We start from the raw sequence: 12,866 nt of genomic DNA, 5'->3' as shown, positions 1-12,866 counted from the left end.
CTCAGGGGGCTGATGACATTTGGCTTGTTACCCAAAACCCTGACTAACATTTACAGATCCACAATCATGAGCATCCTGTTGGGATGTATCACAGCCTGGTACGGCAACTGCTCCGCCCTCAACCGCAAGGCCCTCCAGAGGGTGGTGCGGTCTGCACAACGCGATCACTGGGGGAAAACTACCTGCCCTCCATGACTCCTATAGCACCCGATGTCACAGGAAGGCAAAAAAGATAATCAAAGACAACAGCTACCCGAGCCACTGCCTGTTCACATCGCTACCATCCAGAAGTAGAGGTCAGTACAGGTGCATCAAAGCTGGGCCCGAGAGACTGAAGAACAGCTTCCATCTCAAGGCCATCAGACTGCTAAACAGCAATCACTAACTCAGAGAGGCTGCTGCCTACATAGAAACCCAATCACTGGCCACTTGAACAAATGGATCACAAGTCACTTTAAATTATGCCCCTTTATATAATGCCACACAATGTTTACATATCTTACATTACTCATATCATTAATAGAGTTGAAGTTGGAAGTTAACATACACCTTAGCCAAATACATTTAAACTCAGTTTTTCACCATTCCTGTCCAATTGACTCAAATTATGTCAATTAGCCTATCAGAAGCTTCTAAAGCCATGACATAATTTTTATGGCACAGTCAACTTAGTGTATGTAAACTTCTGATCTAGTGGAATTGTGATACAGTGAATTATAAATGACATAATCTGTCTACAAACAATTGTTAGAAAAATTACTTGTAGTATATGTCCTAACCGACTTGCTAAAACTATAGTTTGTTAACAAGAAATTGGAGTGGTTGAAAAACGAGTTTTAATGACTCCAACCTAAGTGTATGTAAACGTCCGACTTCAACTGTATTTTATACCATCTATCGCACCTTGCTGTCAGTGTGCTCCCTCTCCGGCCTCTAGGTCACCAGGCTGCTCGTTAGGGCTCACACCTGTCACCAGCGTTACGCGCATAATGACACTCACCTGGACACCAATCACCTCCTCGATTACCTGCCCTTTAAAATGTCACTCCCTTTGGTTTCTTCCCCAGTCATCATTGTAGCTGTCTCATGTCGGTGTGCTGTTTGTGTTACTTGTTTTGTTAATGAATTAATTCAATGTATTCACTCTCTGAACTTGCTTCCCGACTCTCAGCGTACATCGTTACCCTTGCCTATGCAGCTCGGCCATCGCTCATCCATATATTTATATGTACATATTCTCATTCGCCCCTTTTAGATTTGTGTGTATTAGGTAGATGTTGGGGAACTGTTAGATATTACTGCACTGTCGGAACCAGAAGCACAAGCATTTCGCTACCCTCGCATTAACATCTGCTAACCATGTGTATAACATCTGCTAACCATGTGTATAACATCTGCTAACCATGTGTATAACATCTGCTAACCATGTGTATAACATCTGCTAACCATGTGTATAACATCTGCTAACCATGTGTATAACATCTGCTAACCATGTGTATAACATCTGCTAACCATGTGTATAACATCTGCTAACCATGTGTATAACATCTGCTAACCATGTGTATAACATCTGCTAACCATGTGTATGTGACCAACACATTTTTTATTTGAATGCCTTTGTGCTGATTTTCACTATTTATCAAGGTCACTTGGCATTCATAATGTTTAGGCTACAGATGTTTTCAGCATTTGACCATTTGACCATTTGACCATTTGACCATGCGTCCCGGTGATTGGTGATTCTTTTTTTGATTTTGTCGTAATAAGAAGCTGTTACCGTGTTCCAACACATATGCTTTCTGTTTCATTGTTGTAACAAAGGCACTCCATGAATAAAATTGATTGAACACTTGAATTTTGTTTTTACAAAAAGCCTGCATAACACAATTAAAATTCTGTTGTGTTATAAAATAATAATAATAATAATAATAATAATAATAGTATTCTAATGTTACCCAAGGCCTTATTATTTTTTGAGATAGCATATATGAAATGTATTAATTACACTGTTAGAATGTTGCAGTTACAATGACTGCTCATTAGGTTGAGGCCCAGCGGTTCTAGTGTTAAAAGGTTTCTAAGGCGCACAGATAGAGGAAAATATATTTTTAAGCTTACTTGAAAAAAACATATTTTACTGTTAAAACCAAAGCATTTCAGCAAAGGCTTTCAACAGGGTAAATCTCACACGGCGCCTCCTCTTGACAACGCTTTGTTCCAACCCAACGATTCGCTTGAAATTTGCATAAAGTAGAGCTGAACTTTTTCTACCACTCCACTAGCAGGATTCTCGCCGCTTACCTTCCTACAATCCCCTGCATATCTTGCTGGGGGCAGAACTTCTAATGCCGAATTTGTTGTTGGTGAAAACCCACTGTAAGGCGCTCACCTAAAAGTGGTGTTGTGTAAACCCCCCCCCCCCCCCCCCCCCCCCTCCCGTGTGTGTGCGTGCGTGTGTGCGTCTGGGTCTGTCTGGATCTGTTCGTGTTTGTGTGCGCGTATGTGTGTGTATATATGTGACCATATATGCGAGTCTGTGTGAGAGTGTGCGCGCCCTCTTACCTAGGGTGATGCCGTTGGGCCACTCGATGTTATCGGACACCAAGACCTGTCGGTCCACCCCATTCATCCCAGCCTTCTCAATCTTGGCCCGGGTGCCCCAGTCAGACCAGTACATGAACCTGGGGAGAGGAATGGTGGTCCTCTGTAGATCAGTTGGTAGAGCGCTTGCAAAGCCAGGACAGTGGGTTGATCCCCGTGACCACCATTATGTAAAATGTATGCATGCATGACTAAGTCGGCTTGGAAAAAAGCATCTGCTAAATGGCATATATTATGATAGTCTAGGTAAACCAACACGAAATCAAGCGGTTTTCTGCTGTATGCATGTTTACACAGACAGACATACTCTCTACATATTGACAAACATTCACATCGGTGTCCAACTCATGTTCGTTCGTCCTCATTGACGACAATGACAATGTTAAAACATATCACAAGTACAGTGACTGTGCTGACAGCTGGTGAGGTCATATCTGTGCCTGTAACACTCTGTGGCGCAGTGGACATTATATATTATTGGTGGAAGTTCTGCCAGAGCAGGAGCTACTCGTTTTTCACTTGTGCTCTTGTCTTTTCAACATGGCATTGTTGGCCTTTTTGATTCATGAGGTGGTTGCGCCAACATGACCACAAACCCCCACACTTACCCGTGCTGGGGGTCCAGGGCTATGGCTCTGGGCTCGCTGAGTTCCGTGTCCACCAGCACCCTCCTCTTGAGGCCGTCATAGGCCGAGGCCACCGAGACCGTCTTGTGGCCCGAGTCGGTCCAGTAGAGGTTGTGCTGGACCCAGTCTAGGGCCAGGCCCTCGGGGGAGAGGAGAGAGCCAGAGTCCACCAGGGTCACCTGCTGGAACGGGACACTGGCCTCCGGGATCAGAGCACTGTGGTAGAAAGGGGGACATGTGAATATGGTAATAGATAGGGCTGTAAAAAGAAAAGCTTGTGAATCACACTCAAAGACTTGCACCAGCTACCTCGAAAGTAAGAGCCAGGATTCAACGCAGATAGATAACCTGTGCACTGTGAATCCATTTTAAAGGGGATTTAAACTTGAGCAAACGTCAGACTGGTAACGGTCTGCCAGAGGAGATTTATATCCCTGCTGAAGACACTTTTATAAAGGTTCTTTTACATGTATGATTTTAATTAGCCGTCTTTTATTCAAATCAGTTCTTTAAATATGCAACAAGTGTTTTGTTTCATTATGTTGAGCCATTTTCTTTGGCCAAATTAAGTTCCAACTGTAATGTTGTGTTTGCCAAAACATAATAGATTTACCGGTAGGGTTACTAGGGCTACTCGCGCTCAAAACATGAAAAGGAAAAACCAAAAAAAGGCGAGATGCAAAACTTCATTTAATGCCACAATATAATAACCTGTTTATGTTTTCCCTATAAACAATAACTTACTTTTGATACTACCCTAATAAAGTTGTCAAGGTTTGACGTGGTGTGGCTATTAGTAGGATTAGCTACTGCAGGCCTATGGAGGCAGAACGCATCAGCCCTCCAACTGGCTCCGACAGAGGTGAGGAAGAATGTTTTAGGCCTACCAGAGTTACTCCTTTAATCTAACAATATAATATTATAAAAAATATTCTGATTGAAAAATGAACAAGTTAGCTTCCTTTTGTATGCTTTAGCTGTAGAGCGGACGCATGTTGCTATTGGGAACATATTGCTGGCATATCTCTATCTTTCTCTTGGTCTCTCTAGGGCTAGGAGTAAGCTTCTCTTCCTTTCTATATTGTTTTTTGCAATATTAATATCATACAGTGGATGCCTTAGCTTATAGGCCTACATGCAAGCAATGCCCTGATGAATTTAGCGCTTAAATCTCCGAGGGGGGCAATTCATGTTTCAGGAAAGTAAAAACCAATAAAACAATAGGCTATAAAGTTTTGAATATGCTACACATCGAAACACAACACATATTTTTAAGGACATGTAACTGTGGATCATTTGGACAATATTCTTTCGCTCTTTCGTTCTACTCTCAGATCTGAATGGGTCTCTGGGATCCGAACCAGCACGGGTCTGTTCGTGTCTTATTATCAACAGGCCTTTTCAGAACGGGTCTGACTGTCCTCGGGTTCATTCTGAGCGGGTCTGTTTTTTTTTATGTATATCGTGTCAGGTGGGAAAGCCAAAGATCCAATTCAGAACAGACTTAACTTTTTGGACCCGTGAAGACCTCGAGTGCACAGGTCAGTAATCTGTGTTGGTTTGAATCTCTGCTTCAATTGCTGATGGTCCTAGTTGTGCCAGTAACAGAGTGACACTTGTGGCTGGCCATGGCTTAACGAAATAAATTAACCTTGTGTAAATTTCAAAGGGTTCATCTCACAGTCAGTCTCTGTAGGTGAGACACTGTATCCAGAATAGCAGCTGTCCACACAGGGAGCTGTCCTACAAGCTAATGACTGGGCACTTTTACAACAGGGGAGATGAGTATAGGTAATGCATATAGATTCCAGTTCTCTGATATACTGTCCCAATTAGCACACTCCCATGTGGGATAAGAGACACCAGGTAGAGGTTAGAGAGGTATGAGGGATAAAACAAATGAGTTCATTAAATGTGACTGGCTCCCACCCAAGTAGGAAAAAAACGATAATATAAGAATTTACATAATCTACTAGATGAATCCATATTAATCCAATCCATCTATGTTGAAATGCGTTCAGATGAACAACTTTTTAAATATATTTATTTTTCAAGACGAAACATTTTCAAAAACAAAGGAATCCTAAGGAGGTGATTGCATAAGGACATTAGTGAGTGAGGGAGCGAGTGATTGTCCTTCCCAAAGTTCATAGGTTAACTATCCGGAAAGGGGTCAGATTTCTTCCCCTCAAAGTTCCCAGGTGGGAATCAGGAGGCAATGCTTCAATTGGAAATCCTCCAAGTAGGATCTCTGAAAAACCTGTGAACTTGGGGAAAGTTTCAGGAATTTTGTAAATTGCAACCCTAAGGTCAAGTGTCAGAACCAGTACCTGTAGATGTTGCGGTGGAAGCGGTCGCACCAGAACAGGCGGTTATTGGCCACGTCTATGTCAAGCGCCACAGCGTTTTTCTGGGTTGCCAGCACCTGGCTGTAATCCTTCTTCACTGGGTCCACCCGACGGATCTCATGGCGGTTGGTGAACATCAGGTAGGGAGACTTCCCTGTAGAAGGGAAAGTGGAGAGGTCAACTTATTTCGCCCATATTCTATGGCCAGAATTCATATTCTATGGCCTGTCTTCCTGGGCTCTTTCTATGGAAGGGGTGAGAAAGTATTCACACCCCTTGACTTTTCCAATCAAATCTCCTTTTATTTATCACATGCGCCGAATACAACAGGTGTAGAACTTACAGTGAAATGCTTACTTACAAGCCCTTAACCAACAATGCAGTTTTAATGAAGTAAGAGTTAATAAAATATTTACTAGATAAAATAAAGTCAAAAAGTAACAATAACCGAGTCAATGTGTGGGGGTACATGTACATGTAGGTAAGGGTAAACAGTGAGTAGCAGCAGTGTAAAATACAAATAGTCAATTTGATTAATTACGGCTCGGGGGTAGAAGCTGTTAAGTAGCGTTACCCAGAAAGACTTACCCAGAAAGACTCACAGCTGTAAACCATTCTACTGCCAATGTTTGTCTATGGAGATTGCAAGGCTGTGTGTTAGATCTTATACACCTGTCAGCAACGGGTGTGGTTGAAATAGCCTAGTCCACATGGCGTACATGACGCGCAAGTGCACACTGTATATACGCTTGCCAACAAAAAAACTCAAAAGCTAGTGGAGCAGGATAAAGAAACATCATCTAATTAAACCACACTACTTTCCTATCTAGCTTTAGCGACAGAGTGACATATTTACATTCTGAATCAATCCAATTACGCTCACATGCCCTCAAGGTACCAAGGTGAGTCACAGCAGTTTAGCTCATTACAACAAATTATTTCTAATAGCGTGACATGAGTACCTCTCCAAAATAACAATGCCAAGAGGGTCATTTCTGTAATTCCTGCCTCCTCAGAAAATAATCTCCAAAAGCTTGAAGAGAGAGAGGAATTGAGAGAAGAGGAGAGGCCATGTTTACATTCTTAAAAAAGCATTTCCTAATTGGAAGGAGTGGGAGAGTTACACACAGCGCTGATTCACCGACTAAAGAAGCAGTGGTGTGTGTGTGTGTGTCAGTGAGTGAGTGAGTGAATGAATGAGTGCGTGAATGAGTGAGTTTGTGAATGAGTGAGTGAGGGAGTGTGAATAAAGTAGCAGCGGGTCCCTTAAGCCTGTCGACTGCTGTGATATTACTCTCATTAAAATGCACTAATATCATTCAGCATGGCTGGGCTGTGTGTTTGTAAGTATGAGAGTGTGTGTGTGTGTGTGTGTGTGTGTGTGTGTGTGTGTGTGTGTGTGTGAATCAGTAGTCATACTGACACTTGTTAGGTGTTTTAGATGAACTACGTTCCAACCCAGGTGCATGAAAAGACAATGAGGAGCAACAAGATAATTCAGAGGAAAACGTAAGTGCTTCTTTGTTATAAAAAAACAAACAATATGGCATTAAAACCTTTAAATGGGTGCTACGGGTGTCGTTTCTTTCCTGAAATACAGAAACACCTAATTGAACCTCTTGGGTGCGTGTTGATGCAGCAAACAGAGAGCGGATATAACCTTATGATCTTTCTGTATAAATATTCAATTTTTTCTCTCCAGCTCCTGTGCCACACATCCATAGGCACTAGATCTCAGGAGAATGGATAATGAACAACGCTGAAAGCTCCACCTTGCTATCTGACAGTCTAGGTGGAATTTGAACCATACTGCTTACACCTATCCAATTCTACATGAGTGCTTAAGGGGTATGGGCTAGGGATCGGTTTGGGGTTAATCTCTTTTCCTCCTCTCTCCCTCCCTATCCCCCTCCCCCCCCCCCCCCCCCCCGCTGTCACTCACCCTCTGCCTTGCTGGTCTTGGTGACGGGGTCCATCTCATAGCCTTGGTAGCACTCACACTTGATGTCTCTACCTCCCTCCCTCTCTCTCTCTCTCTCTCTGTCCTTCCCTTCATTCCTTCCTCCCTCTGCTTCAACCCTCACTCTCTCCCTTCCCTCTTCCCTCCCACTGTCACTTACCCTCTGCCTTGCAGGTCTTGGTGACGGGGTCCATCTCATAGCCTTGGTAGCACTCACACTTGAAGTCTCCCTTGTAGTTGATGCAGATCTGGCTGCAGGCGTTGGGGCTCTCGCACTCATCAATGTCTGGGGCGGAATGGAAGAGGGGGTTATCAATCACACTGGACTCTAATGGTGGAGGTGTGTATGTTGGTTGGTTGGTTGATTTTAGGTCCTTGTGAGGACCTAAAATCCCCCAAAGTCCCCATAAGGATAGAAAAAAAAACAATAAAAAAAACAAGGACAATCCTCCCTCGTGGGGACATTTCCCACGTCCCCATGAGGACAAAGGCTATTTTAAGCTTAGGGGTTGGGTTTAGGGTTACAATGAGTGTTAGGGTAAGGAGTTAGTGGTTAGGTTTAGGGTTATGGGTTAAGGTTAGGATGGAAACACATTTTAGGTCCCCGCGAGGACAGAATAACATAATGTGTGTGTTTGTATGTGGGTGCAGTTCTGAATTTAACGTGGGGGGCAAAGAGCTGTCACCTTGGACCGACCAGATTTCGCTTGGTAAAATAAAAGGTGATCAATCAATTCTGTGGCTTAAAAGCTGTACTTTGAAGAGAGAAATTGAAATTCAAAAATAGAGGTGAAACATGAGCCTGTATCTGTGGGTTCAAGTCTTCACATTTCTTCCAACAGATAGCAGTCTAACTTTGAGTGAGATGGAGAAATGATACTTATAAAAAAAGGAATGGAATTTCGAGAAGGGGGTATGAAGGTCACGGTACTATTTATGTGTGTGTGTCTATACTGAGCTGTGTGTGTCTATGCTGTACTGTGTGTGTCTCTCTGTGTGTTTGTGTGTGTGTGTGTGTGTGTGTGTGTTGGCATCTGTATTCTGTCGTATGTGCGTGTGCACGCTCTCAATATTCACCTCCACATGTCCTCTTGTCCAGTAGCTGGTACCCGGTGGGACAATGGCACTCGTAGCCGATTGGTCGATCCAGGCAGATGTGAGAGCAGCCGCCATTGTTGAGCGCGCACTCGTTGAGTCCTGGGAGACAGAGGTCAGATATAACCACTAAGAGAGGCCTTTTAGCACCTGGGTCATGTCCATTCAGCACCAAACAAAAGAAAACGGACTGAAACAGAGATGGACTACTTGGACTTAACACTTTTTCTGGTGCGTGCCCAAGCGAACACAACCATGACAGTAAGAGAGAGAGTGGCCCAATTCCATTTCTCAGTCTCCGTTCAGTCGCTCACCCCACTTGCTCAGTTCTACTCCACGGAATCTCCCTCGAGTTCCAAAGGAGTGCCCTTCAATAATTTGTTTGGAAGCTTCTCAGCATCTCTGATCCTCCACAATGCCCAGCTTTCTCCTCTCCTCTTCGGTAAAAACCCAATCAAATAGCTGCCAGTCAAGTTGCGCTCACACGTTCCCTCATTGTTTTGAAGTAGGACTGAGCGAAAGAAGGAAGGGAATGAATGAAAGCATTCAGGAAGTGAATTAGGATTGAACACAATAAAGATGAATTTATCACCAATTAAACAATCAAGGATGGCTTAAAAATGCTTTCCACAAATAATGGCAGATCAGTGAATAACAGCGTATCCCAGCGGTTTCCAAACTAGGGGGTCGCGTGATATGAAAATGGGGTTGTGTGAGAATTTCCAAAATCATGATATATATGTATTAAAATATATACAGTAGATACACTACATGACCAAAAGTATGTGGACTTCGAATGTGTCATTCCAAAATCATGGGCATTAATATGGAGTTGGTCCCCCCTTTGCTGCTAGAACAGCCTCCACTCTTCTGGAAAGGTTTTCCACTAGATGTTGGAACATTGCTGAGGGGACTTGCTTCCATTCGGCCACAAGAGCATTAGTGAGGTCAGGCACTGATGTTGGGCGAATAGGCCTGGCTCGCAGTTGGTGTTCCAATTCATCCCAAAGGTGTTCGATGGGGTTGAGGTCAGGGCTCTGCGCAGGCCAGTCAAGTTCTTCCACACCAATCTCGACAAACCGTTTCTGTATGGACCTCGCTTTGTGCATGGGGGCATTGTCATGCTGAAACAGGAAAGGGCCTTACCCAAACTGTTACCACAAAGTTGGAAGCACATAATCGTCTAGAATGTCATTGTATGCTGTAGCATTTATGATTTCCCTTCACTGGAACTAAGGGGCCTAGCCCAAAGCATGAAAAACAGCCCCAGACCATTATTCCTTTTCCACCAAACTTTACAGTTGACAATATGCATTCGGGCAGGTAGCGGCAAAACCCAGATTCGTCCGTCGGACTGCCAGATAGTGAAGCATGATTCATCACTCCAGAGAACGCATTTCCACTGCTCTAGTCCAATGGTGGTGAGCTTTACACCACTCCAGCCTATGCTTCACATTGCGCATGGTGATTTTAGGCCTTGTGTGCTCGGCCATGGAAACCCATTTCATGAAGCTCCCGACAAACAGTTATTGTGCTGACATTGCTTTCAGACGCAGTTTGGGACTCGGTAGTGAGTGTTGCAACGAAGGACAGGCGCTTTACGCTTTATGCTCTTCAGCACTCAGCAGTCCCATGCTGTGAGCCCTGCCATTTCGGGCTGTGAGGCCTACCACTTTGCAGCTGAACCGTTGTTGCTCCTAGACGTTTCCAATTCACAATAACAGCACAGTTGACCGGTGTAGCTTTGGCAGGGCAGAATTTTAGGAACCGACTTGTTGGAAAGGTGACATCCTATGGCGGTGACACTTTGAAAGTCACTGAGGTCTTCAGTAAGGCCATTCTGCTGCCGTGTCTATTGAGATTGCATGGCTGTGTGCCCGACTTTATACACCTGTCAGCAACGGGTGTGGCTGAAATAGCCGAATCCACTAATTTGAAGGGGTGTCCACATACTTTTGTATATATCATCCAGAAGGCGAGGTCAGTACAGGTGCATCAAATCTGGGACCGAGAGACTGAAAAACAGCTTCTATCTCAAGGCCATCAGCCTAAACAGCCACCACTAACATTGAGTGGCTGCTGCCAACACACTGACTCAACTCCAGCCACTTTAATAATGGGAATTGATGGGAATGGATGTAAAATATATCACTAGCCACTTTAAACAATGCTACTTAATATAATGTTTACATACATACATATGAGATAAATAATGTAGGGTATACGTATATACTGTACTCTATATCATCTACTGCATCTTTATGTAATACATGTATCACTAGCCACTTTAAACTATGCCACTTTGTTTACATTACTCATCTCATATGTATATACTGTACTCAATACCATCTACTGCATCTTGCCTATGCCGCTCTGTACCATCACTCATTCATATATCCTTATGTACATATTACATATATATATATACATACTTTATCCCTTTACACTTGTGTGTATAATGTAGTAGTTTTGGAATTGTTAGCTAGATTACTCGTTGGTTATTACTGCATTGTCGGAACTAGAAGCACAAGCATTTCGCTACGCTCGCATTAACATCTGCTAACCATGTGTATGTGACAAATAAAATTTGATTTGATATAGTATCATAATATCGTACTTGTTTCTCAAAATCATTGTAATTTGGCTAACCTTAAAAATCTAAATGAAAATGATTCAAATCTAAAAGACAAAATTCAACCACAGAGCCACCTTACATCATGGGGAAAAGGCCGCACTTGAACGTCCCACGGTGAATGGCTACACTATGAAACCACAGACTACGGCAGAGACTTTGATATTACCAGCCGCAATTGACATGTGTTACGTCCGCCGTCGGAATGAGACCAAGGCGCAGCAAGCATACAGCTTTCTTTATTTTAGACCAACACCAAAAAAAAAAACGATCGTAACGTTCTGCAGGCTACACAGTAACTGAACAAAAAACAAGGTCTCACAAACTCAGGTGGAAAACATGCTGCCTAAGTAAGATTCCCAATCAGAGACAACGATAGACAGCTGCCTCTGATTGGGAACCATACCCGGCCAACAAAGAAATAGAAAACTAGAATGCCCACCCAAATCACACCCTGACCTAATCAAATAGAGATATAAAAAGGCTCTCTAAGGTCAGGGCGTGACAATATGGTGAAAAAAATTGTGCGGGGAGGCAAAGGCACAGAAACTCAGATCAGTACCGTAGTCAGATAACACTGTTAAACGAAGAAATGACGCTATTGCTAGCAATCAAGAGGAAACTCTGAGTGAATGCCTCAAAAACCTCCCCAGCTTATGCTCTCCAAATGGTGAGGGCCTAAATGTCCTTGAATTTGTTGACGATAAACAGATTCCATATGGGATCGAATGCTTTTTCACAGATGGGGCTCCATCTATCACGGCCTCTGCACTCTAGTTATGAATGAGTCTCCCTCTGCCATATGGACGCACTGTATGATACCCCGAGAGCAATTGGCGGCAAAAGAGCTGGGCACAGAACTCCGAGATACTGCAGCAGGTAACTTCGATTGTAAACTACATCCACTGCGCTAGATGTGTTTGTTTGCAATACTATGTGGAGATATGACACCAGAGCATGATGATGTTCTATTTCACACAGGCTTGGTGGTTATCGAGGGGGGGGGGGGGGAATAAAAGATCTGGTTGACTTTCTGTGTAAAGAAAAGAAAAGAACAGAAAACAGCATCAGTAAGTGTCCCACACGAGTGATGACTGCTCACCTCCAACGCTTGGGAAAGCACTTTGGGGCGGACCTACTTCCCAATCCGTTTGACTGTGATTCTGGATCAGTTGACATGCCAGTAAGTGGAGTCAAACAGCTGATCGGGCTGTCGTGACGGAATGCTACAGACAACGCATTCATGGGTCACTACAGTGGAGTTTTGGTTCCTGACTCAAAGGAACTGGGAACTCAGAACTGGGAAATCGGAAATCTCAGACTTCAGTGCGTTCACTGAACTGATCACTTTGAACGGCAATCCAACTCGGGAACTCAGGCCTCTTTCTAGAGCTCTGACTTTCCGACCTAAAGAACACTTGACGTCATGAGTTGACCTCGTTCCCGGTTGTTTTGAAAGCACCATAAAACTCATGGTAGGCTACCCTTTTGCCGGCTCTTATCTGTGTGAAACTGGATTCAGTAGTCTCGTCTGCATTAAAACCAAAAAATTAATAACGATCCAGGTTGGATGTGACAGCGGAGATGAGGTGCACACTGTCGAC

At 43.6% G+C, this 12,866-nt stretch overlaps 1 protein-coding gene across 3 annotated transcripts in view; it reads right to left on the bottom strand.

Annotated features, from left to right (window-relative positions):
• Positions 1 to 12,866, bottom strand: part of LOC110530017 (low-density lipoprotein receptor-related protein 8) — a 189,962-nt gene that overhangs the window by 26,653 nt on the left and 150,443 nt on the right. For all 3 annotated transcript variants that reach the window (XR_005052891.1, XM_036985560.1, XM_036985561.1), the window contains 5 exons: positions 8,613 to 8,732; positions 7,696 to 7,821; positions 5,558 to 5,729; positions 3,210 to 3,443; positions 2,563 to 2,681 (listed from right to left, as the gene is read on the bottom strand). Coding sequence is in view for 2 of the 3 variants with exons in the window: in XM_036985560.1 (XP_036841455.1) it covers positions 2,563 to 2,681; positions 3,210 to 3,443; positions 5,558 to 5,729; positions 7,696 to 7,821; positions 8,613 to 8,732 (771 nt within the window). In the remaining variant the exon portion in view is untranslated. The remainder of the gene's footprint in view (positions 1 to 2,562; positions 2,682 to 3,209; positions 3,444 to 5,557; positions 5,730 to 7,695; positions 7,822 to 8,612; positions 8,733 to 12,866) is intronic.

Source organism: Oncorhynchus mykiss, chromosome 8, assembly GCF_013265735.2.
Source record: "Oncorhynchus mykiss isolate Arlee chromosome 8, USDA_OmykA_1.1, whole genome shotgun sequence".
In the NCBI taxonomy this organism is placed as follows: Eukaryota; Metazoa; Chordata; class Actinopteri; order Salmoniformes; family Salmonidae; genus Oncorhynchus; species Oncorhynchus mykiss.
This window is presented reverse-complemented; position numbering and strand designations above follow the sequence as displayed.